Source organism: Fringilla coelebs (genome assembly GCF_963513975.1).
Source record: "Fringilla coelebs genome assembly, chromosome: 30".
Taxonomy (NCBI): Eukaryota; Metazoa; Chordata; class Aves; order Passeriformes; family Fringillidae; genus Fringilla; species Fringilla coelebs.
Window position 1 is genome coordinate 884,220 of NC_140056.1, and position 14,150 is coordinate 898,369.

The 14,150-nt window shown below is 63.1% G+C and overlaps 3 protein-coding genes across 3 annotated transcripts in view; 2 read left to right on the top strand and 1 right to left on the bottom strand.

Moving 5' to 3' along the window:
- The window catches only part of ESPL1 (extra spindle pole bodies like 1, separase), a gene marked incomplete at both ends in the record, with an annotated part of 38,402 nt that extends 38,112 nt beyond the window's left edge, over positions 1 to 290 (top strand). The window contains one exon of the mRNA XM_084223472.1: positions 89 to 290. Coding sequence (XP_084079598.1) covers positions 89 to 290 — 202 coding nt within the window. The remainder of the gene's footprint in view (positions 1 to 88) is intronic.
- A 1,119-nt stretch (positions 291 to 1,409) lies between these two features.
- On the top strand, positions 1,410 to 6,759 carry PFDN5 (prefoldin subunit 5). Its single transcript, XM_084223606.1, has 6 exons — positions 1,410 to 1,500; positions 2,453 to 2,555; positions 3,718 to 3,749; positions 3,843 to 3,917; positions 4,998 to 5,103; positions 6,538 to 6,759. The coding sequence occupies exons 1-6, from the start codon at positions 1,429 to 1,431 to the stop codon at positions 6,612 to 6,614; spliced, it is 465 nt and encodes a 154-aa protein (XP_084079732.1). The 5' UTR covers positions 1,410 to 1,428; the 3' UTR covers positions 6,615 to 6,759.
- A 2,188-nt stretch (positions 6,760 to 8,947) lies between these two features.
- C1QL4 (complement C1q like 4) lies at positions 8,948 to 12,999 on the bottom strand (the record flags this gene model as incomplete). The annotated part of the gene is made up of 2 exons (XM_084223687.1): positions 8,948 to 9,127; positions 12,484 to 12,999. 2 exons carry the CDS (start codon positions 12,997 to 12,999, stop codon positions 8,948 to 8,950), a joined length of 696 nt encoding a protein of 231 aa, XP_084079813.1.
- Between the last annotated feature and the right edge of the window lie 1,151 nt (positions 13,000 to 14,150).

The window sequence follows — 14,150 nt, forward strand, 5'->3', positions numbered from 1 at the left end:
TTTTGGGGTCTCTCTGGTTTTGGGGTCTCTCTCTTCTCTGTCCCTGGCCCCTCACAGTCCCTTTTGGGGTGTCCCCCCCGTTTTTTAGCCCGCTGGTGCTGGGGAACCTGTGGGATGTCACGGACCGGGACCTGGACCGGCTGGCGCAGGCGCTGCTGCGGGGCTGGCTGGGGGGGGGCTCCGGGACCCCCCTGCTGGCCCAGCTGGCCCGGGCCCGCCAGGCCCCCCGCCTCAAATCCCTCACCGGGGCCGCCCCCGTGGCCTACGGGCTCCCAGTCAGCCTCTGCTGAGGGGGGGCTGCTCTGGGGGGGCCTCGGTGCTTTTGGGGTCCCCCCATTGCTGGGAGTGAGGGTTTGGGGTTCCCCCATTGCCAGGAGTGAGGGTTTGGGGCCCTTATGGGGCTCCCCCATTGTCAGGAGTGAGGGTTTGGGGTCCCTTTGGGTTCCCCCCATTGCTGGGAGTGAAGGTTTGGGGTCCCTTTGGGGTCCCCCCATTGCCGGGAGTGAGGGTTTGGGGTCCCCCCATTGCCAGGAGTGAAGGTTTGGGGTCCCCCTATTTCCAGGAGTTAGGATTTGGGGTTCCCCCATTGCTTGAAGTGAGGGTTTGGGGTCCCTTTGGGGTTCCCCCATTGCTGGGAGTGAAGGTTTGGGGTCCTTTTGTCATCTTTGGGGTCCCTTTGGTGCTCTTGGGGTTCCCCCATTGCTTGGGGTGAGGGTTTGGGGTCCTTTTGGGGTCCCTTTGGCATCTTTGGGGTCCCCTTGACGTCTTTGGGGTTCCTTTGGGGTCCCTTTGTCATCTTTGGGGTCCCTTTGGTGTCTTTGGGGTCCCCTCATAGCCTGGACTGAACTTTCGGGGGAACCCCAGTCGTTTTGGGGTCCCCCCGTTATTTATAGGGGAGAACTGGGGGGATGCCCCCATTGCCTGGGGGGTCTTCCCATCACTTTTGGGGTCCACTTGTGGCCTTCGGGGCCCCCCCATTTGTTCCTTTTGGGGTCCCCCCATTTACCTCTGGTGACAATTTTGGGGTGTCTGAAGGGGAGCGGGGGGGGGAGGGTTGGAGCTGCATTAATTTTAATGAAATTTAAACAGCATTTTTAACGAAATTTGACTTTATTTGCCTGTTTTACAACAATAAAGCTGCTGCCTCTGCAATGACCCCTCCTGAGTCTTTCTGGGGCCCCCCAAAAATTCTCCTGGACCCCCCAAAAAAAACCCCTCGGAACCTCCCCCCCCCAGTCCTCCGAGCCGCTAGGGGGCGCACTCACAGATAGCGGGGCGCGGTCCTCCGGGCCGCTAGGGGGCGCACTCACAGATAGCGGGGCGCGGTCCTCCGGGCCGCTAGGGGGCGCACTCACAGATAGCGGGGCGCGGTCCTCCGAGCCGCCAGGGGGCGCTGTGGCGGCGGGCGCTGAGGGCGGGCGGTCCAAGATGGCGCAGGCCGTGAGCGTGGGGGAGCTGGGGCTGCCCCAGCTGGAGCTGCTCAAGGGGCAGCTGGAACAGGTGCGGGGGGGAATTCGGGAAGGGGTTTAGGGGAGGTTTTGGTGCGGGGGGATTCGGGGAGAGTGAGGGGGTTCGCGGTAGGGGATGAGGGGGGAGCGTGAGTGTGGAGAAGGTGCGGGGATGGGAGGGGCCGGGGGAGGGTCCTGAGGGGGTTTGGGGGGTCGCGGCTGGAGCAGGGCTGGGGGGGTTTGGGGGGTCCTGAGGGGGTTTGGGGGGTCTCGGCTGGAGCAGGGCTGGGGGGGCTTGGGGGGTCCTGAGGGGGGTCCCGGCTGGAGCAGGGCTGGGGGGGTTTGGGGGGTCCTGAGGGGCCTTGGGGGGTTTTGGGGGTCCCGAGGCCTGGGGGGTCCTGAGGGGGTTTGGGGGGTCCCGGCTGGAGCAGGGCTGGGGGGGTTTGGGGGGTCCTGAGGGGGCTTGGGGGGTTTTGGGGGTCCCGAGGGGGTTTGGGGGGTCGGGGGGTCCCGGTTGGAGCAGGGCTGAGGGGCCTTGGGGAAGTTTGGGGGTCCTGAGGGGGTTTTGGGGGTCCCGAGGGGGTTTGGGGGGTCCCGGCTGGAGCAGGGCTGAGGGGGCTCCGGGAGGGTTTTGGGGGTCCCGAGGCCTGGGGGTCGCAGCTGGAGCAGGTCAGGAGGGACTGGAGCGGAATTTGGGGGTGTCTGGGGGGGCTCTGGGAGGTTTTTGGGGGGTCCCGAGGCCTGGGGGTCGCAGCTGGGGCAGGTCAGGAGGGGCTGGAGCTGAATTTGGGGGTGTCTGGGGGGGGCTCTGGGTGCCCCCCGACCTTGGCACCCACCCCAACTTCAGGGATCCCCCTCCCCAAAAAAACCCTCGCTTCCTCCTCATCCCTTTGGGACCATTCCCAGCTCCCTTTTGGGGACCCCCTCCCCTAAATCCCAACCCGGGGGGTCTCCCCTCAGTGCTGGGACCCCCCCAAACCCCCGGGACCCCCCAAACCCCGCAGGAGGTGGAGTTCCTGTCCTCGTCCCTGGCGCAGCTCAAGGTGGTGCAGACCAAGTTCGTGGAGGCCAAGGAGTGCCTGAACGTGCTGCACAAAGGCAACGAGGGTGAGCCCCCCAAAACCCCCCAGAGGGGTCCCCGAAATCCTCAGGGGGTCCCCAAAATCCTCAGGGGGGCCCCAGAATCCTCAGGGGGTCCCCAAGTCTGGATTTTAAATTTTAATCCCCAAATTGGGATGGGGAGCTGGGAATCCCACGGGGTGTCCGGGAATAATTCTGGGGTGGGGAGGGGCTCCCCAAAATCCTCAGGGGGTCCCCAAAATCCTCAATGGGTTCTCAAGGTCCTCAGGGGGTCCCCAAAGTCCTCAGGGGGTCCCCAAAGTCCTCAGGGGGTCCCCAAGTCTGGATTTTAAATTTTAATCCCCAAATTGGGATGGGGAGCTGGGAATCCCATGGGGTGTCTGGGAATAATTCCGGGGTGGGGAGGGGGTCCCCAAAATCCTCAGGGGATTCTCAGAATCCTCAGGGGGTCCCCAGAATCTTCAGGGGGTCCCCAAAGTCCTCAGGGGGTCCCCAAGTCTGGATTTTAAATTCTGGATTTTAAATTTTAATCCCCAAATCGGGATGGGGAGCTGGGAATCCCACGGGGTGTCCATGAATAATTCTGGGGTGGGGAAGGGGTCCCCAAAATCCTCAGGGGATTCTCAGAATCCTCAGGGGGTCCCCAAAGTCCTCAGGGGGTCCCCAAATTCCTCAGGGAGTCCTCAAGTATTAATGGGGGGGGTCCTAAATGATGGGGGAGATCCCCCAAAAGCTGAGTGGGGGTGGGTTCAAAAGCTGGGGAGGGTCCCCAAATCTTGGTGGGGGGGGTCCCCAAGCCCAGAGAGAGCTGGGGGGGTCCCCCAAATCCTGATGGGGATCCCCAAAAGCTGAGGGGGCTCCTGAACCCCAAATCTTAATGGGAGATCCTCAAAACCTGAGGTGGCTCCTGAACCCCAAATCCTCATAGGGGTCCCCAAACCAGGAGGGGCTCCTGAACCCCAAATCCTGATGGGGATCCCCAAACCTGGGGTGGCTCCTGAACCCCAAATCGTCATAGGGGTCCCCAAAACCTGAGGGGGCTCCTGAACCCCAAATCCTGATGGGGATCCCCAAAACCTGAGGTGACTCCTGAACCCTAAATCTTAATGGGGGATCCCCAAACCCAAGCAGCCCCTGGGGGAGTTTTTGGGGTGCATTTGGGGGATCCTGACCCCCCTCTTTTCCACAGGCAAGGATCTCCTGGTGCCTCTCACCAGCTCCGTATCCTTTTGCTGCTCCTGGGACCCCCCAAACCCCTCTGGGGGGGTGGGGTGGGAGCCCCCCCGTGCCCCCCGTTTTCCATGACCCCCCCAGATGTACGTGCCAGGCAAGCTGCAGGACACACGGACGGTCCTGGTGGACGTGGGCACCGGCTACTACGTGGAGAAGGTGGGCAGGGGGCATTTCTCCTCATTTCCCCCAATTTTCCTCCTAATTTTCCCTGATTTTCCCCTTTTCCCCCTAATTTTCCCAATTTACCCCAATTTCCCCCCAAATTTCTCCTAATTTACCCTGATTCTCTCCTAATTTTCCCCTTTTCCCTCCAATTTTACCCCAATTTTCCCTGGTTTTCCTCCAAATTTCCCCGTTTTCCCCCTTTTCCCACCCCATTTTTTTTCATTTTCCCCCAATTTTTCCCTGATTTCCCCCATTTTCCCCCCAATTCCCCCAATTTCCCCTGGTTTTGCCCTGTTTTTCCCAATTTCCCCCATTTTTGCCCTGTTTTTCCCAATTTCCCCTGGTTTTTCCCTGTTTTTCCCCTGTTTTTCCCAATTTCCCCTGGTTTTTCTCGGTTTTCCCCCGGTTTTCCCAATTTCCCTCATTTTTGCCCCATTTTTGGCTGTGTTTCCCAATTTCCGTGGTTTTCCCCCCATTTTTCCCTGTTTTTCCCCCATTTTTCCCAATTTCCCCGGTTTTTCCCCCGGTTTTTCCCAATCTCCCGGGTTTTTCCCCGTTTTTCCCAATTTCCCCGGTTTCTGCCCCGTTTTCCCCTGTGTTTTCCCCCCATTTTTCCCAATTTCCCCGGTTTCTGCCCCGTTTTTTCCCCATTTTTCCCAATTTCCCAGTTTTTCCCCCGTTTTTTCCCCATTTTTCCCAATTTCCCCAGTTTCTGCCCCGTTTTTGCCCCATTTTTCCCAATTTCCCGGGTTTTCCCCCCATTTTTCCCAATTTCCCCGGTTTCTGCCCCATTTTTTCCCGGTTTTTCCCAATTTCCCCGTTTTTTGCCCCGTTTTTTCCCCATTTTTCCCAATTTCCCCGGTTTTTGCCCCGTTTTTTCCCCATTTTTCCCAATTTCCCCGGTTTTTGCCCCATTTTTTCCCCGTTTTTCCCAATTTCCTGTTTTTTGCCCCGTTTTTTCCCCATTTTTCCCAATTTCCCCGGTTTCTGCCGCGTTTTTTCCCAGTTTTTCCCAATTTCCCCATTTTTTCCCCGTTTTTCCCAATTCTCCCGTTTTTTGCCCATTTCCAGTCGGCCGAGGCCGCCCGGGCGTTTTTCCAGCGCAAGGTCGAGTTCCTGACGCGGCAGATGGAGAAAATCCAGCCGGCCCTGCAGGAGAAGCACGCCATGAAACAGGGTGGGAGACCCCCCCAAATACCCACAGGGACCCCCTGAGACCCCTGAGACCCCCCTGAACATCCCAAATACCCACAGGAACTCCCAAATACCCCCAGAGACCCCCCCAGAACACCCCAAATACCCACAGGGACCCCCTGGGACCCCCAGAGCACCCCAAATACTCCCCGGGACCCCCAAATACCCCCAGAGACCCCAAATACCCCCTGGGACCCCTGGGAAAATCCAGCCGGCCCTGCAGGAGAAGCACGCCATGAAACAGGGTGGGAGACCCCCCTGAGACCCCCCCCAAATACCCACAGGGACCCCCAGGGACCCCCAGAGCACCCCAAAAACCCCCAGGGACCCCCAAATACCCCCAGAGACCCCAAAAACCCCCTGGGACCCCTGGGAAAATCCAGCCGGCCCTGCAGGAGAAGCACGCCATGAAACAGGGTGGGAGACCCCCCCCCAAATACCCACAGAGACCCCCCAAAACACCCCAATTACCCACAGGGACCCCCTGGGACCCCTGAGACCCCCTGGGACCCCTGGGACCCCCCAAATACCCACAGAGACCCCCAGGGACCCCCCCAAATACCCCCTGGGACCCCCAGGGACCCCTGAGCCCCCCCCTGACATCCCCCAGGTACCCCCAGCACTCCCCCAGAACTCCCCCAGAGACCCCCAGATGCCCCTGAGACCCCCTGGGACCCCCTGAGACCCCCCAGAACACCCCAAATACCCCCTGAGACCTCCCAAATGCCCCCAGACATTCCTTGAGACCCCCAGATACCCCCTGAGCCCCCCCTGACATCCCCCAAACACCCCCTGAGCCCCCCAAACACCCCCTGAGCTCCTCAGGACCCCCCAAACACCTCCTGAGCCCCCCAAACACCCCCTGAGGCCCCCAGGACCCCCCCAAACACCCCCAGGACCCCCCCAAACACCCCCTGAGCCCCCCAGGACCCCCCCAAACACCCCCAGGACCCCCCCAAACACCCCCTGAGCCCCCCAAACACCCCCTGACCTTCCCCCCCTCCCCATTTCTGGGGTCCCTCCCAGTCCTGGGGTCCCCCCTGACCCCCCTTTCCCCCCTCCCCAGTTTTGGGGTCCCCCTTTTCCCCCCCCCCCCGGGTTTGGGGTTCCCCCCACCTCCCCCAGCCCCCTCCCCAATTTTGGGGTCCCCCTTTCCCCCTCCCCTGAGTTTGGGGTCCCCTTTCCCCCCTTCCCAGTTTTGGGGTCCCCCTTTCCCCCCTCCCCAATTTTGGGGTCCCCTTTTCCCACCTCCCCCCGGTTTTTGAGGTCCCCCTTTCCCCCTCCCCATTTGGGGCCCCCCCAGGTTTTGGGGTTCCCTTTTCCCCCTCCCTCGGGTTCCCCCCACCTCCCCCAGCCCCCTCCCCATTTTTGGGGTGCCCCCCCATTTTTGGGGTGCCCCCTGACCCGCTCCCCCCAGCCGTGCTGGAGATGATGACGCAGAAGCTGCAGCAGCTGACGGCGGCCCAGGGGGTCCCGGGGGGCGCCAAGGCCTAGCCCCCCCCCCAAAAAAAAACCCTGCAGGTTTGGGGGTGCAGCCCCCACCCCAAAAAAAACACTGCAGGTTTGGGGGTGCAGCCCCCACCCCCCAAATCCCCCTCCTCGTTTTGTACCAGTCCCTGGAATAAAGCAGAGACGGCTCCGAGGGGCTCGGGGGATTTTGGGGGGGCTCGAGGGATTTTAGGGGGGGGGGTCTCGGGTTTGGGGGGGTCTCGGATTTGGGGGTGGGGGACCCCAGGATATGGGGAGGGTCCCTGGCCGTGGGTCTGGGGACATTCAGGGACATTCAGGGACAGGATCCCCCCCTCTTGGAGGGGCAGGGGGATCCCGGGGGTGTCTGGGGGGGTCCCGAGGGTGTCTGGGGGGGGTCCCGAGGGTGTCTGGGGGGGGTCCTGGGGGTGTCTGAGGGGGTCCCGGGGGTGTCTGGGGGGTCCCCGAGGGTGTCTGGGGGGGTCCCGGGGGTGTCTGGGGGGGTCCCGGGGTCCCGGCGGGGCTGAGACCCCCCCCAAAATCCTTCCCGAGCACTCCCGGCAGCGGCCACGAGGGGGCGACAGCGACACGGACAGGAGGGGACAGGGGAGGGGATGGGGACAGGGGAGGGGACAGGGACAGGGACAGGAGGGGACAGGGATGGGGACAGGGCTGGGAGTGCAGATGAGGATGGTGACAAGCTGGGGACAGGGTTGGTGACAATTTGGGGACAGAGACAGCGCTGGCGACACGGCCAGGGCCAGGGAGGTGACAATCTGGGGCCAGGGAGGTGACAATCTGGGGCCAGGGACCGGGTTGGTGACAATCTGGGGCCGGGGCCGGGGGGTTCCTGTGTCCCACCAGGCTCTGCTGCCATCCCAGCGTGTCCCCACGGGGGTGGCAGTGTCCCCGCACAGCCGGGGGGTGTCTGTCACTGTCACCGTCGCTGTCGCTGTCCCCGCTGACAGCCAGCGCGGGGCGGGGGAGGGAGGTGACAAGGCGTGACACGGGGGGTGACACAAAAGCCGTGGGGAGATCTCTGGCCAGCCTGGCGGTGCCACCACCCGCCTCGCTGGCTGTCCCTTGTGTCACCCCTGTGTTCCCCCCCGGGCTGTCCCCTGTGCCACCCCTTGTCCCCTGTGCCACCTCTCTGTCCCCTGTGCCACCCCTTGTCCCCTGTGCCACTTCTCTGTCCCTTGTGCCACCCCCCAGCAGAGGCAGAGCCGCGATCCAACCCCGGCGCCTTTTATTGGGGACAGACTGGGACAGACTGACTGGGACAGACTGGGACAGACAGACTGGGACAGACTGGGACCCCCCGCCACCCCCGGGGGTGCTGCCATGCGGGGGGCGGGGGGGTCACCGCTGTCCCCGGGGGGGTCCCGGGGGGGTCTCGGTGTCCCCGGGGGTCACTCGGGATCGGTGACGAAGCCGGAGAAGGTTCTGGATTTTGGGGTCACTCGGGGTCCCGGTTCCGAGGGGATGCCGGGGGGATCCCAGTGGTCCCGGGGGGGTCCCGGGGGTGTCCCGGGGGTGTCCCGGGGTCAGTCGGGGTAGATGATGAAGCCAGAGAAGGTTCTGGACTCGGGGTCCGGGTTCCGAGGGGATCCCGGGGGTGTCCCGGTTCCGGGGGGGGTCCCGGGGGTTCCAGGGTGTCCCGGGTGTCCCGGGGGTGTCCCGGGGGTGTCGCGGGGGTGCCGGGGATGTCCCGGGGGTGTCCCGGGGGTGCCGGGGTCAGTCGGGGTAGATGATGAAGCCGGAGAAGGTTCTGGATTTTGGGGTCACTCGGGGTCCCGGTTCCGAGGGAATCCCGGGGGTCCCGGGGGTGTCCCGGTGCCGCGGGGATCCCGGGGGTGTCCCGGGGGTCCCGGGGGTGTCCCGGGGGTGCCGGGGTCAGTCGGGGTAGATGATGAAGCCGGAGAAGGTTCTGGATTTTGGGGTCACTCGGGGTCCCGGTTCCGAGGGAATCCCGGGGGTCCCGGGGGTGTCCCGGTGCCGCGGGGATCCCGGGGGTGTCCCGGGGGTCCCGGGGGTGTCCCGGGGGTGCGGGGGTCAGTCGGGGTAGATGATGAAGCCGGAGAAGGTGCTGTACTTGGGGGTCACTCGGGGTCCCGGTTCCGAGGGGATCCCGGGGGTGTCCCGGTCCCGGGGGGTGTCCCGGTTCCGGGGGGTGTCCCGGGGGTCCCGGGGGTGTCCCGGGGGTCAGTCGGGGTAGATGATGAAGCCGGAGAAGGTGCTGTACTTGGGGGTCACTCGGGGTCCCGGTTCCGAGGGGATCCCGGGGGTGTCCCGGTCCCGGGGGGTGTCCCGGTGCCGGGGGGATCCCGGGGGTGTCCCGGGGGTCCCGGGGGTCCCGGGGGTCAGTCGGGGTAGATGATGAAGCCGGAGAAGGTGCTGTACTTGTTGGTGTTGCCGCCGTGCACTTTGCCGCCGTCCAGCTTGACGAACACCTCGTCGCCCACGTCCAGGTGCAGGATGACGCTGTTGCTCGCGTAGTCGTAGTTCTGGTCGGCGTCCTGCGCGATGGCGCTGGCGCGCACCTGGCGGGGAGGGGACTGTCACCCACCCAGCTGGCACCGACACCGAGTGTCACCCACCCCGCGGGCACCGACACCGAGTGTCACCCACCCCACCTGTCAGTGCCACCGAGTGTCACCCACCCCAGCTGGCACCAACCCCTCCCAGGGGAGGGAATGGGGGGACCCCATTGAGATCAGTGGGACCCCACCTGGCAGGGGACAGGGCTGTCACCCCCCCCACCTGGCAGGGGACAGGGCTGTCACCCCCCCCACACCTGGCAGGGGACAGGGCTGTCACCCCCCCCACCTGGCAGGGGACAGGGCTGTCACCCCCCCCCCCCCCCCCGCCTGGCACCGCCACCCCCCGAAGGTGGGGGAGCCCAGCAGGACCCCCTGGTGAGGGCGGGGGTGTCCCCAAGGCCCAGCTGTCCCCAAGGCCCGCACCTGGCGGGGGGAGGGGGACACGGCTGTCACCCACCCCCCCCCATGTCCGACCCCCCAATTCCCATCCTCGGGCTCCTTTCCTGAGTCCCCATTTCTGAGACCCCAAATCCCAATTCTCCATCCAACCCCCCCCAAATTCCCATCCAACCCCCCCCAAATTCCCATCCAATCCCCCCAATTCCCACCCAACCCCCCTAAAATTCCCATTCCCCCCAAATTCCCATCCCTTCCCTGAATCCCTATCCCCAATCCCACATCCCATTCCCCCATCTATTCCCACCCTAAATCCCCTCCAATCCCCCCCTAAATTCCCTTTTTTTCCCCCCATTTTCCCCCATCCTCCTCTCCCACATCCCCAATCCCAAATCCCACTCCTCCATCCAATCCCACCCTAAATCCCCTCCAGTCCCCCCAAATTCCCATTCTTTCCCCCATTCCTGATCCCAAATCCCATTTCCCCCCTCCCACCCCCCCAAATTCCCATCCTTTCCCCCATTCCCAATCCCAAATTCCCGTTCTGTCCCAGATTTCCCGATCCCAAATCCCATTTCCCCCATTCCCAATCCCAAATTCCCATTCTTTCCCAGATTTCCCAATCCCAAATCCCATTTCCCCCCCCAATCCTCCTCAAATTCCCGTTCTGTCCCAGATTTCCCGATCCCAAATCCCATTTCCCCCATCCCACCCCCCCAAATTCCCGTTCTTTCCCCCATTCCCGATCCCAAATCCCATTTCCCCCCCCATTCCCAATCCCAAATTCCCATTCTTTCCCCATTCCCGATCCCAAATCCCATTTCCCCCCCATTCCCAATCCCAAATTCCCGTCCTTTCCCCCATTCCCAATCCCAAATCCCCTCCCCCCCCCCCATTCCCAGTTTTCCCCCTCCCTGTTCCCCCGGGGGGGCTCGGGGGGGTCTCTCGCTGCTGCCCACGAGCCCGGAACCCCCCAAACCCCCCAGGGATCCCCTCCCCAATCAATCCTTGTTTGTTTTTCCTGGATTTTCCCGGAATAAATGGATGGAAAAAGTCCGGGATGAGCGAACAAAGGGAGCGGGGGGGGGGCACAGCTCCTGTCCCCCCACCCCGGGAATCTGGGATGGGAAAAAGGGTGGGAAAAATGTGGGGATTTGGGGGGAAAAATGGGGGAATTTGGGGGGGAAAATGGGGGAATTTGGGGGGAAAAATGGGGGAATTTGGGGGGAAAAATGTGGGGATTTGGGGGAAAAAATGTGGGGATTTGGGGGGAAAAATGTGGGGATTTGGGGGGGAAAATGTGAGAATTTGGGGGGGAAAAATATGGGAATTTGGAGGGGAAAAATATGGGAATTTGGAGGGGAAAATATGGGAATTTGGAGGAGGAAAGGGTGGGAATTTGAGGCAGGATTGGATGAGGGAAATGGGATCTGGGGATGGGGATGGGAAAATAGGGAATGGGGGAAAAAATGGGAATTTGGGCAGGATTGGATGGGGGAAATGAGATCTGGGGATGGGGAAATGAGAATGGGGGGAAATAATTGGAGTTTGGGCAGGATTGGATGGGGAAAATGGGATCTGGGAAATCAGGAATGGGAGGAAAGAATGGGAATTTGGGAGAGAATTGGAGGAGGAAAATGGGATGTGGGACTGGGAAGGAGCAGAACCGGGGATGAGGAATCAGGGAATGGGAAAAGGATGGGAATTTAAAAGGGGATGGGATGGGGGAAATGGGATTTGGGGATCGGGGAAGGTGGAGGGAGTGGGAAATCAGGGATGGGATTTGGGGTTTTGGATGGGAGAAATGGGATGTGGGGATTGGGATGGAGAAAATGGGGATGGGAAATCGGGATGGAGAAAATGGGGATGGGAAATCGGGATGGAGAAAATGGGGATGGGAAATCAGGGATTTGGGGGATTGGATGGGAATTTGGGATGGGAGAAACGGGATGTGGGACTGGGGAGGAACTGGGAAGGAGAAATCAGGGATGAGGGAGAGGAGGATGGGAATTTGGGAGGGATTGGATGGGGGAAATGGGATGTGGGGATTTGGGATGGAGCAGAACCGAGGATGGGAATTGAACCCGGATGAGAACCTGAAATCCCCCAAACCAAAACAGCGAAACCGCCGCGGGCCAAAACAACAACGGCGAGGCTGCTGAAAAAAACGGGGCTGAAAAACGAGGAGTGAAAAAAGCAGGGGGAGAAAACCGGGGGTGAAAACCGGGGGGAGAAAACCGGGGAGAGAAAACCGGGGGTGAAAACTGGGGGTGAAAACCGGGGGTGAAAACCGAGGAGTGAAATACAGGGAGTGAAAACCGAGGGGTGAAAAGTGGGGGGAGAAAACCGGGGCTCAAAATCAGGGTTGAAAACCTGGGGGGTGCAAATCGAGGGCTGAAAACCAAAACCAGGGCTAAAAACTGGGGATGAAAACAGGGGAGTGAAAATCGAGGGGTGAAAACCGGGCTGGGGGCTCGGGGGGGTGAAAACCGGGGGGTGAAAACCGGGGCTGCAAACCGGGCTGGGGGCTCGGGGGGTTAAAACTGGTGCTAAAAACCAGGGAGTGAAAACCTGGGAGTGAAAACCGGGGCTCAAAATCAGGGTTGAAAACCAAAACCAAGGCTAAAAACTGGTGCTAAAAACCGGGGAGTGAAAACCGGGGGTGAAAACCAGGGAGTGAAAACCGGGCTGGGGGCTCGGAGGGTGAAAACCGGGGGGTGAAAACCGGGGCTCAAAATCAGGGTTGAAAACCAACACCAGGGCTAAAAACTGGTGCTAAAAACGAGGGAGTGAAAACCGGGGGGTGAAAACCAGGCTGGGGGCTCGGGGGGTGAAAACCGGGGGGTGAAAACCAGGGAGTGAAAACCGGGGGGTGAAAACCGGGGCTATAAACCGGGGCTGGGGGGTGCAAACCGGGGGGGTGCAAACCGGGCTGGGGGGTCCCGCGGGGGTCCCGTTACCTGCCCGTTCTTCATCAGGTCGGCCCACATGCTGGTGCCGTCCCCGCCGCGCATCAGGACGTGGTAGGTGAAGAAGTAGATGCCGGGCAGGGGGCAGGTGAATTTGCCGCTCGAGGGCTCGTAGTAGTTGCCCACGTTGGTCACCACGTCGTCGAAGCGCAGCACCTCGTAACCCTCGTGCGGCTTCCTCAGGCCGGCGTAAAAAGCGATTTTGGGGCTGTAGAAGGACGGGATGTACCCGCCCGGCCCCGGCCCCGGAGGTCCCGGCGGACCCGGCCGGCCCGGTTCTCCCGGCGGTCCCCGCGGGCCCGGCGGCCCCGGTGGCCCGCGGAGACCGGCGCGGCCCTTGCGGCCCGGCTCGCCCTTGGCACCGGGCAGGAAGGGCGGCGGGGAGGCGGGGGGCAGCTCGGGGTAGGGGTCGCAGACCATGCGGCAGCTGCCCAGCATCTCGTAGTGCGCGGCCGCCTTGGAGCCGTGCACCAGCAGCGGGATGGCCACGAGCAGCAGCAGCAGCATGGCCACGCCGATGGCCACGCCGGCCACCCGCTTCCTGCGGCTCAGCCGCGACGCGGCCAGCGCCAGCAGGTCCTCGTCACCCTTGGGAGCGATGGTGGCGAGCGGCGGAGACGGCGACAGGCCGCCCGCAGAGCCCCGAGCCCCGGCGGGGACGGGGAGGGGACGGGGACGGGGATGGGGACGGGGACGGGGATGGGGACAGGGGATGGAGATGGGGACAGGGATGGGGACAGGGGATGGAGATGGGGACAGGGAATGGGGAGGGGGACAGGGATGGGGACAGGGGATGGGGAGGGGGACAGAGATGGGGACAGGGGATGGAGATGGGGACAGGGATGGGGCTGCTGGTGGCGGTGGGAGAGGGGGGAATGGCAGTGGGGATGGGGATGGGGACAGAGCAGGGATGGGGACAGAGCGGGGATGGGGCTGGAGTTGGTGGGGACAGGGACGGGGATAGGGATGGGGACAGGGATGGGGATGGGACTGGGAATGGGGACAAGGATGGGGACAGGGACAGGGACAGCGGCTGCAGCTGCGGGTGGAGCCGAGGGTGAAAGCCAGGGAGGGGATGGGGCCGAGGATGGGATTGGGAGCGGGAATGGGGTCAGGAATGGGGTCGGGAATGGGGTTGGGAGCGGGAATGGGGTCGGGGATGGGGTCGGGAATGGGGTCGGGAATGGGACTGAGGCCGGAGGAGAAGCTGCGGGTGGAGCCGGGGATGGGACCCACAGCAGAGACGGGGCCGGGAATGGGATCGGGAATGGGATCGGGAGCCGGGAATGGGATCGGGAATGGGATGAGCCCGGAATGGGATCGGAAACGGGGCCGGGGCTGCGGGCGGAGCCGGCGGTGGCACCGGGAGCGGGGCTGGGGCTGCGGCCGAGGACGGGACCGGCAGCGGGGCTGGGGCCGGAGCCGCGGGCGGAGCCGGGACCGGCGCTGGCGGAGGGGACGGGAGCGAAGCCGGTGGTGCTGAAGGGGCCGGAGCCGGTACCGGGAGCGCAGCCGGACACGGAGTCAGAGCGGAGCTCCTGCAGCAGCCAGGACCGGAGCCGGGGTGGGAGCTGGTGATGTAACCGGAGCCGGGATGGAGCCGCCAGGGAGCCGCCACCGGAATCGGGATAGAACCGGCACCGGGGCGGGGTGGAACC

Excerpts from the sequence above, each read along its gene's own strand:
- PFDN5 (XM_084223606.1), top strand. The coding sequence starts at position 1,429 with ATGGCGCAGGCCGTGAGCGTGGGGGAGCTGGGGCTGCCCCAGCTGGAG. Across the intron at positions 3,750-3,842 it reads TGGTGCCTCTCACCAGCTCC|ATGTACGTGCCAGGCAAGCT; the intron begins GTATCCTTTTGC and ends TGACCCCCCCAG. Across the intron at positions 3,918-4,997 it reads CCGGCTACTACGTGGAGAAG|TCGGCCGAGGCCGCCCGGGC; the intron begins GTGGGCAGGGGG and ends GCCCATTTCCAG.